Source organism: Furipterus horrens, unplaced genomic scaffold, assembly GCF_987537825.1.
Source record: "Furipterus horrens unplaced genomic scaffold, mFurHor1.1.pri manual_scaffold_5, whole genome shotgun sequence".
Taxonomy (NCBI): domain Eukaryota; kingdom Metazoa; phylum Chordata; class Mammalia; order Chiroptera; family Furipteridae; genus Furipterus; species Furipterus horrens.
Window position 1 is genome coordinate 157,822,799 of NW_028327175.1, and position 19,547 is coordinate 157,842,345.

Sequence of the window (19,547 nt, forward strand, 5' to 3'; positions counted from 1 at the left end):
GAGACTGTAGAGATAAAAAGAAAGTTTTAAGAAAAAAGATTGAAAAAAACTACAAAAAATTTACAACCAAAACATTATTCAGCAGCTATATTCCTTCCCAAATGGGTTAGCTCAGCAAAGCCTTTACTGCTTTCTCCCCTTATTTCCTATTTTCCATTCTATATTAATAGCACAAATTCAATAAAGGAGAAACTAAAAGAATTCTCCAAATTCAAATAGAAAACTGAAAAACTATACAATAATAGTATTAAGATATCCTCAAGGTATGAATTCTGGGCCATTAATATATACATTGAGTAGTTGAAATACACCAAAGTGAATATTAGTACAGTAACTCCAAGGAACCTCCTAGGAAAAATTATTACTTAATTCTAATTCAGACTACCATGTCAGTCAAAAATGTATAGAAATGTACTATGTTCATTTTCTATCCATATGAAGCAAATACAATATGTATTACATCAGCCTATTATTTGCCTTGAGTTTATACCTAAAATAATTACTCTCTCTGAAGTCATTTACCACTTGGCTAAAGTAAAAGTAATAAACAGAAAAATAATAAGCTATTTTAGCAGGATTCAGTTGCTGTACTTCACACTTCACTCCCACCTGTGTGTATACATCATCACTCAATCTAACAAAATTCTAACATCCATAAATCAGAAAACTTCTTCTCTAAAGTATAGATTAACACCTATGTGTATTAAATTGGATTTTAACACTTAGTCAAGAAAAGATCAATAAATATCACTATCATTACAATTTATTCCTTTTTAAGCTTCTATGATTCACTTGTGAGAAAGAGACCACCCTTTTTCAAACATTCCAGTGCACCTCAGAAGGCTAACAGCATCATTGAGCACAAACAGGAGCCAAGCTCAGGGATGTTGATTCAATTTCCTAATTAATAATCCCTTAAATTAATGTAGTATTTATATCCTGTTTCCTAGGTTTCCAACTCTTCTTTCACAAAGAATCGCATACGGAAATATGAAAAGTGATATCTACTCTAATAGTTGAAAGACAAAAAGGACATTTGTCCAAAAATGTACAAAATTAATTTAAAAAATGGTGGGGTTAATTGTGCTTAAGAAAACCAACACTTACTGAACAGCTATAGTGCTTCCTACACTCAAACACTCTCTATTCACTTTCTCATTTAACAATCCAGTGTGAATAGGATCTTGGGGTGGCTCCTGTCTTAACATTCTTTCTACCCAACACTATTCCTTTGTGTTCGTTGTCAGTAGCTTCATAATCTGTTCCCAAAGTGTGTCAAAGGACTTGTCTATAATCCTGTGGTTCTGTGTTGACCCAACACAGAATACAAATTTCAGGCATATTTCCTGATGAATAATTGTCATATCTAATACAACTCAGATTAGAAATACACTACTTGATGCAGTTTTAGAACAAGGCTAAAAAGAAAACTGCAGGTCAGAACTCTAAGACTAGAAATCAAAGTGTAATCCATAAGATCATTGCTCAAAAATATATCAGATAGATGAAGAGTAAAATTACAAGTATCATCTGGGCTATTTAAATCTCTTTCCTTTTTGTACTTTATTTAATCTTTATTGCATTTTTTCCATTACCCTTTTTTCCCCTTACACCCCCTGGCCCCCAGCAATCACCACACTGTTCTCCGTGACCATGAGTTCTTTTTAATTCTTGCTCAATCCCTCCACCCCCTCACCTCCCACCCCACTAGCTGTCATCCTGATTTCATCTATGAGTCTGTACCATTTTCCTTGTTAGTTCAGTTTGTTCATTAGATTTCACATATGAGTGAAATCATGATATTTTTCTTTCTCTGACTGGCTTATTTCACTTAGCATAACGTTGTCCAGTTCCATTCATACTGTTGCAAAGAGTTAAGTTTTCTTCGTTTTTATGGCCAAGTAGTATTCCATAGTGTAAATGCCCCACAGTTGTTTAATCCACTCATCTATTGATGGACACTTGAGCTGTTTCCATATCTTGGCGATTGTAAATAATGCTGCAATGAACATAGGGGTGCTTATGTTCTTTCAAATTGGTGTTTTGGGTTTCTTTTATATATTTTCAGAAGTGGAATCACTGGGTCAAAAGGCAGATCCATTCTTAATTTTCTGAGGTATCTCCATATTGCTTTCCACAGTGGCTACACCAATCTGCATTCCCACCAAAAATGCAAAAGAGTTCCCCTTTCTCCACATCCTCACCAGCACTTGTTGTCTATTGATTTATTGATAATAGCCATTTTGTCAGGTGTGACGTAACATCTCATTGTGGTTTCAATTTGCATTTCTCTGGTGATTAGTGACACTGAGAATCTTTTCATATGTCTATTGGCTATCTGTATGTCCTCTTTGGAGAAGTGTCTATTAAGGTCCTTTGCCCATTTTTTAATTAGGTAGTTTGTTTTTTGATATTGAGTTTTGTAAGTTGTTTATAAATTTTGGATATTTACCCCTTATGAGATGTGTCTATCTCTTTTTGATAAAGGAAACATTCTAAATTTGGTATCTGAGTAATGATAGTTTCATGGTTATTTTCCTGATTTGGGGGGGGGGGCACTATTTGGCTTTTTAGTCTAATTTAACAAGCTTTAAACACCTGCTATAAGGTGTGACTTTAAAACTAAGGCTATAAACTCAGATATTTATTCTAAGCAGGAAGCCTGAAAATGCCAGATGTAAGTCAATACGGAGTGCTGAGGCTCTCATACACTATAGATTGTCTGCTCTATTTAAAAACATTCAAATCCAAATTGTTCAAAAAAAAAAGAATGAAAAGAAAAATAAGAGAAGAGAAAAGAGAAAAAGAAAAGAGGGAGGCAGAGAGGGAGGGAGGGAAGAGGAAAGAAAGAGAAAGAGAATCCCTGACCTCTGCTCTAAAGTATTACCACACATGTTACTGTGAGACTTATATAAGCAGTCTCCATGCTTTACATGCATACCATATATGTATCTGAATTTAGAAGAGATTGGATAATAGATAATGAATGTCCCTGAGCCCGAGGAGCCTATAATACATGAAGAGAAGAGAGGCAAATGCTGAGCAACTCTAAGGCAGGGAGTCTGTCTCATAACACAGGGGAATAATTTTTAACACAATTCCTGTTGAGTTCAATTTTTCCACTGTTTTAGACTTAAATTGACATGCTGATTTGAAAACTGCAGTTGATTTTCTTCTATCATATCAACTTTTTTCTATACAGCTGGATTGACTCTGGATCAAGGGAAGCACTAGTGCTCTCCTATTGGCTGTGAGCAAACCTCCTCGAGTGGGGATGGGTGGGGGATGACCTTGGAGACCAGAGACAGGTTCATACTTGCCTAGGCTATTCAGTTACACATGAGACAGTGTGGTGACAGGTTGTGTGCCGTTCTATACTGTGAATCATATTCCAAAGTGTAGTCTGAGTTCTTATCTGTATACGAGTTAGCAGAATTTATTTTTTAGTTTACATAAGTACTTACTTCATTTCCTTCAGATCATGTCTGCCTCTGTTATCACTCATCATAAGTGCCTAAACAATCCTAATTTATTTTGTTATATCTGTGACAGTTTCACCATCCCCAGTCAAAGGACAAACATCAGTTCATTTGTCAGGCAAGCCTATTTTGCATATTTTAAAGTAAAACTTAGTGATCAAGATAAGTCTTGGGCCCCTCACAACGTATGCAAGCAGTATGTTGAGAGTTTATGGATGTGGATGAAGGGAACACATGATAAATTGCGATTTGGTATACCTATGGTTTGGCAAGACCCCAGAGATCATTCAAGTGACTGTTACCTTTGTATAGTGAAAACATCAGGATATAACAAGAAAAATAAATGTAAAATAGAGTATTCTAGTGTACCATCAGCTATACGCCCAATGCCTCATTCAGCTGAAATCCCAGTGCCAGTTTTCACTGAACTACCTTCTTTCAAAAAATGAAAAAACTAAGTAACAGCAATGATGAAGATTTTGAAATTGAAGATGACTCAGTTCATAAGGGATTTGATCAGCGTGAGTTTAATGATTTGGGATGAGATTTGGGACTATCCAAAAAGGCTTCAGAACTCCTAGCATCAAGACTGCATGAGAAAATCTTGCTTGAAAAAGGAGTGAAGGCATCCTACTTTCGATCAAGAGAAAGTGCATTTCTGCAGTACTTTAGAAGTCACAGTAGCTTTGTGTATTGCCAAAACATACATGGTTTAATGGAGGAATTAGGAATTCCAATCTAGAACGCAACTGAATGGTGACTGTTCATCAATAGCTCAAAGCAGAGCTTGAAGTATGTCCTCCTCCACAATGGTAATTTATTTGGTGCAGTCCCAATTGGCCATTCAGTTTGATTTCATGGAGAATATGAAGATATAAAGAGAGTCATTGATCTGTTGCACAATCACAAGCACAGGATTATCTGTGTTGACCTTCAAATGGTCCCCTTCCTTCTTGGTAGGCAATGCAAATATACCAGGTATCCCTGTTTTCTGTGTATGTGCGACAGCAGAGCTCGTGAGAAGCACTGGGTGGAGTCAAATTGGCCTCCAAGATCTGACCTCAAACCTAGTGATCCAACATTCTACATGAGCCACTTGTTGACAGAAAGAACATTATATTCCTACCTCTGCACATAAAACTAGGTCTCATGAAGCAATTTGTTAAAGCTTTGCCAACTGAAGGAGACTGTTTCAAGTATCTCATTTTGGCTTTTTCTACCCCGTTGTTTGAAAAGAGAAAATACCTTAATATGTATGTTTGGTAGCAAAACTTTACTACTTGTACACAATTTAACTTACAGTAACAATATATAGACTTTATATGAATAAAGTAACTCTAAATAAACAGTATATTCAGGTAATTTTTTTCTTTATTTTCCTTTGTATGTACATTTTGTATAATTTTGGGGACAGAGGGAGGGTATCCTATACCTTAAAAAATTGATGTGAAAAAAAAAAGTTGATGTGATAGTGAAAAACTAGTCATTTTTGGATTCAGATGCCAAAAGTTAGTCAAAAACAAGTGTCAGATCTAACTCAACAAAAGTTGTGTTCCCCAGTGAATAGAAATAGCATGAGCTTTGGGGTTAGAATCCCAACACAAAAACACTCTGATAGGAGAAGATTTTTGAGTAGAATAATTAATCTTACTTCAGCTACAAAATGAAAATAGTAATTCCTATCTTACAGAGTACTAATGAGGTTAAATGACTGAACAGAAAACATTTTTCCAACATTTCTGACTTGATTTCTCTTTATAGAGAAAACTATTGGCCAATTAAAACGTTTTGCCTGTCTTCTTAGAGGACACTGAATACTAAGTTTAAATTGACAGGTATTTAACTCTCTTCTGAGCTCCAAGTACATACATAATTCATGTTGGGTCTCAAATATGTCCAAAATTGAACCCACTGCCTTTCTTACACATACCCCCAAATATGTTTCTCCTCCAACATTCTCAGGCCCCAATATGCACTTGACAACAAAGTCCTGAGGAATATCCTAACTCTTCCATTTCCTCATTCTCATCATTAAGATCTGTTATTATACTTATTAAATAAATACTGGGTTGCCCAAAAATTTCATTGTTTCCTCTGTACAATGGCTCTAGTAGTGCTTAGTATTCTTAAACTTCCTTCAAAACAATTTTGTTAGATTGTATTGTGACAGGTGCTATATCAGTATGCATTTTTTAAAAATACTTTTCAAAACTGGCAAATTTTGTGCAGCCATTTTAATATTGAACTTGGAAGAAAATAGGTGACTTTTTGGCATATTATGCTTTATCATTTCAAGAAAGGTAAAAACACAACTGAAACACAAAAAATATATTTCTGCAATGTATGGAGAAGGTGCTGTGACTGGTAAAACATGTCAAAAATGGTTTGCAAAGTTTCTTGGTACTATTGACATTTTAGCCAAATAATTCTTTGCTGTGGGGCTGTCTTATGCATTGGAAGATGTTTAGCAGCACCCCTGGCCTCTACTCACTAGAAACCAATAATGGGAGATAGATGACATACTCGAAATATCCAAATCAATAGTTATTGCTGAAAATGAAAAATATGTCTTTTATTTTATGGAAAAAACTAAACCAAATATTTTCCCAATATGTTACCTTGTTCTTGTCCTCACCACCAGTACTAGTCTAGAGGAGAAATGAGTAGGAATAAAACTAAGGAAGTGGTTGTAAATCAGGAGGAGAGAACAGATTAGAGAAATATATAATAAGAGACTGAACTTATTGACTAATACAATCTTTACTATCAGAAGAGTCTCTCTAAAATTAAAATATGACTGTCACTCCCCAATTTAAAATTTCAAGTGACTGCTAATCCACATATAACAAAGCTCAAATTGTTTATTACACACTAGCACAATGCACTGACTCCAGCTTTTCTCCCCAGCCTCACTTCCTATCAGTTCTCTCATAGGAACCCTTTTCTCCTGCCACATAGAATTACATGAGGTTGTACAGGTGCCTGTGCATGAGTTATGTCTCAGTCTCCTCTCACATATGCTGATAAATGTCTATTCATCCTTCGTGATATCTTGGATTCTCATGTTGTGTTACCCACAGATGCATACATGTGCACCAGTCATGCTAGCATAGCACTAATATAGTACATATTAAACCATTTTCCTCTAATATAGCTATGCATTGACACATCTATGCCTCGCACTGAATTATGAGTTTCTATTGGGACCAAATTGATGTTTTAATTCTTTCATCCCCTGGGCCTTGTACAGGAGCTGACACAGAGGGACTGAAATGAATTAATAACACCAGAAAACCTTGAGGGTTACTACCATAAAATAATTTACTTTTCCATGAGAAAATAATTCTAATTTTTGGAAAGAAAACAACAATGGCAAAAATTTTAGATATCCTCAGACTAGAATGGAAATGTTCTTCTTTAATTGTGTTCCCAATTAGGCTAATTAGAATTGCCTCTGAACTATTCTTTAAAGTGTTCTGGCCTAGGGCTCTTCTAAAAAGCTGGTGATGACAGTTTCAGTACTTAAGTGCAAGTGCGTCATCCAGTGCTTATTGTATGTAATAAGGTTGCTCTAGGAAATATCTAATTTCTAAATATGTTCCCCAGCAGAAAGCAAGACCTTGAGCAGAAGGCAGGTAATGATGTCCCATATTCAACATGCTCTTCAGAAAGTTAAGTGAGTAATTAATAATAATCATATCCATCTGATTGAAGAAAAGAGAAATAACTTAGGTTTATAATCTTGTTAAGTTTTGAGAATTCTGCAATATTAACAAGTATTTATACAGTGGAATTGAACCAAAAGCTGTGAGAAAATACAAACACAAAGACAGTAAGTACCCACTTAGATGTCCTCTGCTCTCTGAAAATTATTAAGTAATAATGTGCTAAAATAAACAAAATTAGCTAAAACTGGTAAATAAAACAGAATTATTAAAGGAATTATGTGTAAAGCATGGGGAGGTTAAGAAATGCTTCATAAAAAGGGAGATTAGCATTTCAAAATGTACTAGGTAAAAGAAAGTCAAAAAACTGACATGAAATTCAGTTGGCTCTTTAATAAGCATCTCGAACATAATATAATAAAACCCCTAAGCTCCTGATAGTGCCCTTTCACCCACTACTCCCCCAGTCTTCACCAGTTCATAAATGCCAGTTTTTCTAGTTTTCCAGGCCATAAACCTTGCTGTCAGCCTCTTTCAAATCTCACACCAGTCAGTAAGCAAATCCTATCACTTTTAGCCTCATTTATTCAAAATTTGACCTCTTACCTATCTTGCAAGTTATCATGTCACAGCTTTGCTCAAACCATGCTACAAATAAATCACTCTGACCCTATCCCTACTACTCTCTTTGTTCACTGTGATCCAGCCACATGGACCCTCTTGCTGTTTCTCTAAAAAACTAGGCATGTCCCTACCTTAGGCCATCATTTCACTGGCACGCTCTTCCAGATTCATGACTGACTCACTCTCTCACTTCCTTTGAGTCTTCACTCAAAAATGAACTTTTCAGTGAGGGGTCCTCTTGTCACCCTATCTAAAAGTTCAACCAACAGTTCCACTTTCAATACACCATATCCCCTTTCCCTATTTTTTATCTTCTTACTATTTATCACTAATATACATTATATTATAGTTATTTATCATACTTGCTTTTTGTCTTCTCCAATGGAATATAAACTCCATGAGGACACATGAAAGATACTTGATAATATATATTTAATGAATGGATGTATTTCAAGCCAAATTAAAAATCTGTAATTAACAATTTGAAAGATATTATTAATCACACATAAAAAAATCACAAATGTCCTTTCTGCCGGTGGACGCCGCTGAGTAAGCGTCGTTGAAGTCTCCTGCCCTGAAGTCGTCATGTCTAAGTCAGAGTCTCCCAAAGAGCTGGAACAGCTACGAAAGCTCTTTATTGGAGGTTTGAGCTTTGAAACAACAGATGAGAGTCTGAGGAGCCATTTTGAGCAATGGGGAACGCTCACAGACTGTGTGGTGATGAGACATCCAAATACCAAGCGCTCCAGAGGCTTTGGGTTTGTCACATACGCCACTGTGGAGGAGGTGGATGCAGCCATGAATGCTAGGCCACACAATGTGGATGGAAGAGTTGTGGAACCAAAGAGGGCTGTCTCAAGAGAAGATTCTCAAAGACCTGGTGCACACTTAACTGTGAAAAAGATTTTTGTCGGTGTTATTAAAGAGGACACTGAGGAACATCACCTAAGAGATTATTTTGAACAATATGGGAAAATTGAAGTGATTGAAATCATGACTGACCGAGGCAGTGGCAAAAAGAAAGGCTTTGCTTTTGTAACCTTTGATGTCCATAACTCTATAGACAAGATTGTCATTCAGAAATACCATACTGTAAATGGTCACAACTGTGAAGTGAGAAAAGCCCTATCTAAGCAAGAGATGGCTAGTGCTTCATCTAGCCAAAGAGGTCGAAGTGGTTCTGGAAACTTCGGAGGTGGTCGTGGAGGTGGTTTTGGTGGGAATGACAACTTTGGTCGTGGAGGAAACTTCAGTGGTCGAGGTGGCTTTGGTGGTAGCCGTGGTGGTGGTGGATATGGTGGCAGTGGGGATGGCTATAATGGATTTGGTAATGATGGAAGTAATTTTAGAGGTGGCGGAAGCTACAATGATTTTGGCAATTACAACAATCAATCTTCAAATTTTGGACCCATGAAAGGAGGAAACTTTGTCGGCAGAAGCTCTGGTCCTTATGGTGGTGGAGGCCAATACTTTGCCAAACCACGAAACCAAGGTGGCTATGGCGGTTCCAGCAGCAGCAGTAGCTATGGCAGTGGCAGAAGGTTTTAATTACTACCAGGAAACAAAGCTTAGCAGGAGAGGAGAGCCAGAGAAGTGACAGGGAAGCTACACATTACAACAGATTTGTGAACTCAGCCAAGCACAATGGTGGCAGGGCCTAGCTGCTACAAAGAAGACATGTTTTAGACAATACTCATGTGAATGGGCAAAAAACTCAAGGACTGTATTTGTGACTAATTGTATAACAGGTTATTTTAGTTTCTGTTCTGTGGAAAGTGTAAAGCATTCCAACAAAGGGTTTTTAATGTAGTTTTTCTTTTTTCTTTTTTCTTTTTTTTGCACCCGTGCTGTTGATTGCTAAATGTAATAGTCTGATCATGACTCTGAATAAATGTGTCTTTAAAAAAAAAAAATCACAAATGTGGGTAAAATACTAGAAAAACGTCTAGTTATACATGAGAAAGGAGATAGCATAAAACTTCCTGTTCTTTTTATCTCTCATTCCAGAGACAGATCTTAGAACAAATTCACCTGTATATCTTAGGACTCACTAGGTGTTTTACTTGGGTCCTAATTCATGCGTTCCAGAATGCATATAGGAAGCTTCTGAACTCAAAATATAATGGCTATAGTTGAAAAGTCAACTGTGCATGTCTACCTATTTTAAGGTAAAACCCAGAATTAACAAATATTTGGCCTTACTCAAGAATTATATACTGATTATGGAACATCCATGTGAAGAGTATTTACTGTTTAGATTTTGCCAAATTAAATTCTTGTGTCTGTAGGAATGGCTACAATCCACTCTGGTACATAAAATAAATTAGCATTCTTGCACTCTAGAGAAAAGTATGTGTTTAGCACCAAATGGAATCAGCAGATGACTAAATATTCTTTTTTTCTGCCCTGTTTCTATCATAAATACAACAGATGCATGATGCTGGAATGCAGAAAGCTCCCAGAAGGTTGGTGTTTTCCTCTAATGCAGATATAAACCATTCAAAGATTCATTCCATATTTGCATAACAGAGTCAACAAGAATCCCTTCATTTCTTTACTGCCATCAAGAAGACTTTATGACTAACTTATATCACAAATGCTTATATAGTCCAAATGAAGCATAAGGCTAACTTTGATGTGAACTACCACTAAACGTCTTATATATTTATAGCAATGGTCATTCCAGTCTGAGATAAGTGGTTGCTACATAAATGATTTAGAAATATTATAGTTCACAATAAATCCTGACCATTATACAAATTCATGGAACATTCAAAGGCATAAAAAAATGTATCTTTAAAAGATTAGTTAATAAAAAAGGACTTTTTTAAGTATGAAAAGCAGATCTTACTAGGAAGACCTAGTTCTCTTCAATATCACTTCTTTTAAAAGCATAACGCACAAGAAAATACAGTACATCATCCTTGGACTAATTGTTCTACTATGTTCCTCAAGGTTCTCTAGCTCCACCACTACAATGTGGATTAAACTTCCCCATTTTATTCATTGTTGGATTTGCAAGGAATGTATACTCAGAGACATTCAATTTTAGTCAGAAATATTCTTCAACCTGACAAAGAGAATCTATTTTAAAAACACAGCTAAAATCATACTTAATGATGAAAGACTAAATGCTTTCTCCATATGATCAGGACTGAGACAAGGATGCATTCTTTCACTTTTATTCAATGTTGTACTAAAAGCTCTAGTGAGATAATTTAAGGAAGAAAAATAAATAAATTCATCCTGATTGAGAAGGAAGGAATAAAGCTATCTCTATTTGGAAATAACATGAACTGGGATGTAGAAAACCCTAAGAAATTCACCAAAAAATACTATTCGAGCTAATAAACAAGATTAGCAAGGTTGCAGGACACAATATCAGTGTGCAAAAATCAATTGTATATCTATTCACGTGCAGCGAATGATCTGAATATAAAATTAAGAAATTAATTCTACTTATAAGAGTATCAGAGAATAAAATAATTAGTAATGAGTAACAAAAGTGGTGCAAGACTTCTACACTGAAAATTACAAAATATAATTAAACGAAATTTAAAAAGACAAATAAGTGAAATGACTTTCCATGTCATGTACTGAAAGAGTTAATATTGTTATGAAGGCAATATTTTCCCCAAATTGAACTATAAGTTCTATTAAAATACCAGCTGTCTTTTTTACAGAGATTGACAAGATGAACCTAAAATTTGTATGAAAATCTGAATATAGCCCCAGAATAACCAAAACAATTTTTTACAAAGAACAAAACTGGAGGACTCACAATTTCAGAACTTACTAAAAGGCTATCAAAAGTGTTAGTGGCATAATGATAGACATATAGACCAATCAGATAAAATTAAAAGTTCAAAAAGTAAACCCTTAAATTTATAGCCAATTGATTTTCAACAAGGACACCAGGACAACTCAATGGAGAAAGAACAATCTTTTCAACAAATGGTGCTAGTACAACTGGATATTTATATACAAAAGAAGGAAACTGGACCCCTACCTTATACCATTTACAAAAATTACCTCAAAAAGGATCACACACCTTCCTATATGACCTAAGACTATAAAACTTTTAAAAGAACATATAGGACTATGTCTTCCCAACCTTAGATTAGGCAGTGGTTTCTTAGGTATAAGAACAAAAGCACAAACAATAAAAGAAATATATATATTGGACTTCATCAAAACTTTTTTACACTTAAGGATACCATTAACAAAGTGAAAGAACAACACAGAAAATGTTACAAAATTTTTGCAAATAAGAAAAGAAGGGTTTTGCATCTAAAATATATGAAGAACTATAAGAAATCAATAGTAAAATGATAATCCAATTAAAAATGGAGAAGTATCTGAACAGTCATTCTTCCAAGGAAGAGATACAGATGGCCAACAAGCACATGAAAGATGTTTGACAGCATTAGCCATCAAAAAAGTGCAAATAAAATTATAATGAGATAACATGTCATATGCACTAAGATGGCTATGATCAAAAGAGACAACAACAACGACTGGCAAAGATAGGAAAAAACCAGAACTTCCACACATTTCTAGTAGAAGTGTAACATGGGGCATCTACTTGGGAAACAGGCAGTTCCTCAAAATGTTAGTCATAGAGTTACCATGTGGTCCAGCAACCACTCTCCTCAATACATAATCAAGAGAAATGAAAGTATATGTCCACATAAATACTGACACACAAATGTTCAGAGCAGCGCTATTCATAATAGCCAAAAATTGTAAGCAACCCAAACATCCATCAATTGATGAATGAACAAATAAAATGGAGCATATCTACATAATGAAATATTGTCAGTAAAAATGTACAGAGTACTGATACATGCTACAATATGGATTAATCTTGAGAAGTTTATGCTAGTTAAAGAAGCCAGTCACAAAAGACAACATTGTATGATTTAATTTATATGCAATATCTATAGGCAAATCTATAGAGAGAGAAAATATCAATAAATTAGTGGTTGTGTGGGCAGGAAAGTGAGGCAAACAACTATTAATGGGTACAGGGTTCCTTTGGAAGTAATAAAATGTTCTAAAATCAAATTGATTAATTATTGCACAACTCTGTAACTACACTAAAAACTACTGAATTGTACACTTTACTTCTTACATATTTATTAGTCCAATTTTATTGCACTCTTCTATTCAAAGTCTTTATAGAGCTTTTGATAGCATCAGAGGAGTTTAACTTTTTTCTACTGTGAAGTAAATTTGGAGAAAATACAATCAATATCCAATAGCAAAATAATATCAGAATTTAGGATATTGTTATCCAGTCTTCATAAGATTCAAATTGACAGGTCTATTTAGTTGACTTTTTTATTTCAAATTTTTTGAGAGACTCAACTAAATTAATCACCAAAATAAAAATTTCCTGAAATTTAAATGGAAAATAAACACTGAATCAAGGTGAGAGGTTCACAAAGAAGTAAACTAACACAGAACAGCACCTTGCGGTGCTCAACTTTCTGCATGATTATAGGACCTGAGCCTATATCTGACTGTTCTCAAGCATGTCAACTACAATTCATAGTTTCCATTCAGTTGCTTGATTAAAAAGAGCAGGCTACTGGTGTTGAAATAATGCCTAATTGGAAACCATTCAGCAAGTGGGAATAGAGGAAGCATACTTCAACATAATAAAGGCCATATAAGAGAAACCTGAAGCCAACATCATACTCAATGGGCAAAATCTGAAAGCATTTCCCCTGAGATCAGGAACAAGACAAGGATTCCACTCTCTCCACTCCTATTTAACATAGTTTTGGAAGTTCTAGCCACAGCAATCAGAAAATAAAAATAAATAAATGGCATCCAAATTGGAAAAGAAGAAGTAAAAGTGTCATTATTTGCAGAGGACATGATAGTATACATAGAAAATCCTACAGACTCCACAAAAAAACTCCTCAACTTAATAAGTGAATTGGGAAAAATAGCAGGGTACAAAGTCAATATTCAGTAATTAAAAGCCTTTCTGTACACCAACAATAAAATATCAGAGATAAAAACTACAAAAAAATCCCACTTACTATAGCAACAAGAAAAATTAAGTACTTAGGAATAAACTTAACCAAGGAGGTAAAAGACCTGTACTCAGAAAACTGAGGAAAGAAATTAAAGAAGATACAAATAAATGAAAGCATGTACCATGTTCATGGATGGGAAGAATCAACATCATTAAAATGTGCATACTACCCAAACCAATTTATAGATTCAATGCAATCCCTATTAAAATATCAATGGCATATTTCACAGATCTAGAACAAATACTTTAAAAATTTATATGGAACAAAAAAAAAAAGACCTCAAATAGCCACAGCAACCTTGAGGAAGAAGGAGACAGTAGGAGGAACCACAATACCTGATATCAAACTATACTACAAGGCCACTTTAATCAGAACAGTCTGGTACTGGCATAAGAACAGACATCTAGATCAATGGGACAGAACAGAGAGCCAAAATAAGCCTAGGTCTATATGGTCAACTAATATTTAACGAAGTGGGAAGGAACATAAAATGGAGTGAAAAGAGCCTCTTCAACAAATGGTGTTGGGAGAACTGGACAGGGACATGCAAAAAACTGAAACTAGACCACCAACTTATACCATACACCAGAATAAACTCAAGATGGAGAACTTTTGTGTCCTAACATGTAGTTTATCCTAGAAAATGTTCCATGCACACTTGAAAAGAATGCACATTCTACTGTTTTGGAGTGGAATGCTCTGAATATATCTATTAAATCCATCTTATATGTTGTCTTATTTAAGGCCTCTGTTCCTCATTGATTTTCTGTCTTGAAGGCCTATCCATTGATATCAATGGGGTGTTAGTTACCTGCTATGACTGTCTTGATGTTTACCTCCCCCTTTTTGTTCATCAAGATTTGTTTTTTATATTTAGGTGTTCCTATGATGGGTGCAGAAACGTTTATAAAAGTTATATCCTTCTGTTGGACTGCTCCCATTATCATTATGTAGTGTTCTTTTTCATCTCTTACTATAGGCTTATTTTCAAGTCTATTTTGTCAGATATAAGTATTGATAACTCAGTCTTTGTTTTTCATTTGAGTTTGCATAAAATATCTTTTTTCATCCCTTATTTGTAGACTGTGTGTATCTTTCATTCTGAGGTGGATCTCTTGTAGAGAGCATATATATGGGTCCTGTTTTCTTATCCATTCAGCTACCCTGTGTCTGATTGGAGCATTTAAGCCATTTATATTTAAAGTGATTATTGATAGGTATGTATTTATTTTTATTTTATTCTTTTAACTATGTTCCTCTATTTTTATTCTTATTATTCTAATTCTTATTCTTATCCTTCAAGAAGATCCTTTAACATTTCTTGTAATACTTTTCTGATGGTAACAAACACCCTTAGTATTTTCATGTCTGGAAAGCTCTGTATTTCTCCTTGAATTTTAAGTGAAAGCCTTTCTGGGTAAATTAATCTTGGTTGTAGATCCTTGCTTTCCATTATGTTGATATTTCACACCTGTCTTTTCTGGCCTGAAACTGAGCTGGGAAACCTACTCCTAATACTAGATCATCTTGATTTTATGCCAGGATTATTCTGTCTGAATTGTTTACTCCTTGCCTTCTTTTGATCCATTTTAACAGCTAAAAATACCAGAACATTACATTTATTATTATTAAGTTAGCAATAAATATAGACCATAAAAAAACACATTGCTTTATATCTCTTTTTGGAAAAGTAATGGACACAAATTTTATCATTACTGGATTTTTACCTGGATGAATGACCACTCAATAGGATGACTATTTTTTTTCACTAAAATATTTTTATCTCTACATTCAATTAGACAATGTGGGATGCTCTAGCAATTTTCTTGGGGTTAATTATCTAGAAATTTAACATTGCTTTGAAAACTTTCCAAGTGATGTTAGGCATTTATTTCCCACTGGTAAAGAAACAGAATACAGTATAAAATATTTAATCTAAACTTTAATTAAGATCATTTAAGATCAAATAAGGGAGGTAACAGGACAATACAAGGAGGAAAACAGCAACTTCAACATTGTGGACATTAAAAATACCTAATGAAATTTTTTAATGAAACTCAGAACAAAATCAACTTAAATATTTTAGAGTTAAAAAGTTTAGTTAAATAAAAATGTTAAATGGCCAAATGCAAATTCTTTTTATTAGTGTATTCCTTCAAATTTAAAACCAAAGCATCCTTAATAATGTTTTATGCTTACATAAGTACTTACTTATGAGTCATACATTTTACCAATTTCCACCTATAAACGTATTTATTTTATAATTCTGATAGCAAATAATGACTTTTAAGTATATTTTTTTGTTTATGCTGTTACAGTTATCCCAGTTTTTCCCCTTTTTACCCCTCTTCCCAATACCCCCATTCCCTCCAGCACCCCCCATCCCTTTAGTTCATGCCCATGCATACAAGTGTTTTGGCTTCTCCATTTCCTATACTATTCTTTTTTTTTTTCCTATACTATTCTTAACATACTCTTCTTTTCCCTCATTCTCCCCTTTCCACCTCCCAGCTCATAACACTCCCAATGATCTCTATGTCTATGATTCTGTTCCTGTTCTGGTTAACTATAAAACACTATCAAACAAAAATTATCTAAATAGTTTCTTGATCATCATATGATACACAGCTGAGCTTTTTAAGTGTGTGAGTGATAATTACATAGATATAATTCTAAGCCTGTTTTTTTAAGAACAAGTAGGCTCTAGGGAAGTTAAAAATGGGTTTGTGGTTTTATAACTCAAAAAATAATCCTAAAGTACAATGCTGAAAGCACAAATTTCAGTTTAAACTAGAGAAGGCAAAAGCTAATGTTCTCATTGCCACATAAATCTCTCTTTATACCTGGGCAGTGTTCTTACTTTATGTTCTTATATAAATGCCTTATTACATATAATGTGGGAGATATTATAGTGAGATATCTTATGTCTGTAGCCTTCTGACTGTTTGATATTTATAACCATACTGTTTTACTCAGGGAGTTTTTTAATAAGGACACTGATCCTATACTTTGATTCTGATTCACCAAACAAAAGTGCAGGTTCTATTAAACAGCGAGTAGACTAGTGTTTCATGCATGACTTTTTTTTCCATAATTCTGTCACTTAATTATTCATTTAGTCCCTTTTATTCACATGTGTTTTTTTTTGTCTTGTTCTTCTTTTTTAAGACTATTTAGGCAAATAAAACTCAAGTTTGTCTTTTGTTAAAAGCAATAATGAACAAATAATATTACAGGTAATATACAATAGAATATAAAATAAATATTTTATGCAGATTTCTATAAATATATCTGAGAGCTTTTCTTAAAGCGAGAACAAGAAGTGTTCAGGTGCTGACTTTCAGGACCTGAAAAGTAATAACCACTTAGACTCTACTTACATCATGATCAGAAGTTTAACAAAACTGACTTGAATGCCCAAGAATTCATGAAGTCACTTATTTCCTTAATATTTATTAATTGCCTACTGTGTGTCAAACAATCCACTAGATACTAAGAAGAATAAGCCCTTCCATGGTTCCCTCTAAAAGTGCATTACCTCTTCAAAAATCTGCATTTTATCACTAATTTCTACAATGATTATTTCTGAACATATTTTTCCTAGTATCCAAATTCTCAAAGTAACCATACATAGTTTTCCAAAAGTAAATACCTAGCAATCTTTCATGGCATTTTGTTTAGCCTGGAATTTTTTAACTTTAAATGATACCCAGCTTATTATATCTCTTTCCATAAAAATTGAGGCCCCAATGTTGAACGGATATTAAAAATCACTTTCTTAGTAGAAAAACATTTAAATGTTCATCACATCAATAAGTAATTTAAATATGCTTTCTATTAGGCCCAATGTTGTTCTAGGATTAGAGGTGTTCAAAGAATATTCTCCAAACCATATTTACAAATGTTCACATTTTTTATGCTTTCACCCAAATTTCCATTCTAAGAATCTAAATATCAAACAGAGTGAAACCTAAGATAGTCTTTTAGTGTCCCCTGATTGTCTCTTCATGTTTTTATTCATAAAAATTTGTGACATGTCTTTAGTCCTTCTTTATCAGCCTTAGGACTCAAACATAAATCTAAAAATTCAAATTTCAACCTTGACCCTGAAGTTGTATTATGCATTCACATAAAAAAAGCATTTTGAATTAGAAGATCTAGATATAATTTTTGGCTCACATGCTTCTCAGCAAGTCAACAAGACCTGAGCAAATCATTTAGTCTGGAGGTTTGCATCACTTTACAAAGAATGAGTAATTCTTATTACAAGTAGGGTTTAAAAAGATTATGACAAGGTAATACACATGTGAAAGTACTTAAACTATAAAATGTATGTAATACATATTGCTGAGATAGCTGTCTGCTCCCTACTTCATGATTATTTTTACACTACTTCATGTTCTAACTTTCTTGCCTCTAATTTATGAGCTTCCATGTTTTTGTCTAACAAACATATTCTCAGTTTCTTAGCCACAGGATGCTAGGTGACCTTGCTCTCTAATTTTGCTTCTTTCCTATGATTACTCAAGTAGAGTAGCTTTAAAAGTAGCATATGCATAAAGTATGATTGGAATGGTGTTAGAAAGACCACCTTTTCAAATACATCTCCTTTACCATTCTGCCTAATGTACACAATCCCACCATTATAAATTCATTACTTTGGATTAAAGTGTAACATCTTCAGTGGTCCTTTATTAGAATGCAGTATTGCTAAATGAGTAATTAATCAAGCAACATGTATTTACTAAGCATATTTCATATATATTAGCACTGTGCTAAGTAAGAAATAAACCCAGTAAATTCATTTCCTAAATAAAAGCCATTATCTAGAGGGAGTAAAATCACAGAGGTGTATCTCACTAAGAGTAATGATAGAAAAGATGATGATTTTTTTTGGTGTTGAGTTTTATAAGTTCTTTATAAATTTTGGATGTTAACCCCTTATCAGATGCATTGGTGAATGTGTTCTCCCATTCTGTGGGTTATTTTTTTATTTTGCTGATGGTCTCCTTTGCTGTGCAAAACCTTTGTAGTTTGATGTAGTCCCATATGTTTATTTTTCCTTTTGTTTCCCTTGCCTGGGAAAATGTTTCAGATAAAATATTGTTACAAGCAAAGTCTGACATTTTACTGCCTATGTTTTCTTCTAGGCTTTTTTTTTTTAATAATTTATTTATTTGTTTGTTTGTTTATTTATTTGTTTGTTTGTTTGTAGAGAGAGGGGAAAGGAAAAATAGAGGGAGAGAAACATCACTGTGTGGTTGCCTCTCACTTGTGCCCCCAACTGGGAACCTAACATGCAACCTAGTCATGTGCCCTGACTGGGAATCGAACCAGCGACACTTGGTTCACAGGCCGATGCCTAATCCACTGAACCACAGCAGCCAGGGCTCTTCTAGGATTTTTATGGTTTGGGGTCTAATATTTAAGTCTTTATTCTATGTTGAATTTATTCTTGTGTCTAGTGTCATTTTTCTGCATGTACCTGTCTAATTTTCCCAAATCCATATATTGACTAAACTATCTTTAGCCCATTGTATGTACTTGCTTCCTCTGTTGAATATTAATTGACTATAAAGATTTTAAGTTTATTTTTGGGCTCTCCATTCTGTTCCATTGATCTATATGTCTGTTTCTATGCCAGTACCATGCTATTTTGGTTATTGTGATATTATAATTTGATATTAGATAGCATGATTCCTCCAACTTGTTCTTCTTTCTCATGATTG

At 34.2% G+C, this 19,547-nt stretch overlaps 2 protein-coding genes across 2 annotated transcripts in view; one reads left to right on the forward strand and one right to left on the reverse strand.

The window, feature by feature from the left end:
• CTNNA3 (catenin alpha 3) overlaps nt 1-19,547 on the reverse strand; it is a 1,620,658-nt gene that overhangs the window by 1,249,569 nt on the left and 351,542 nt on the right. The gene's annotated exons all lie outside the window — the stretch shown is intronic.
• On the forward strand, nt 8,339-9,396 carry LOC150010160 (heterogeneous nuclear ribonucleoprotein A1-like). The gene has a single exon (XM_090278089.1). The coding sequence runs from the start codon at nt 8,354-8,356 to the stop codon at nt 9,314-9,316; it is 963 nt and encodes a 320-aa protein (XP_090134215.1). The 5' UTR covers nt 8,339-8,353; the 3' UTR covers nt 9,317-9,396.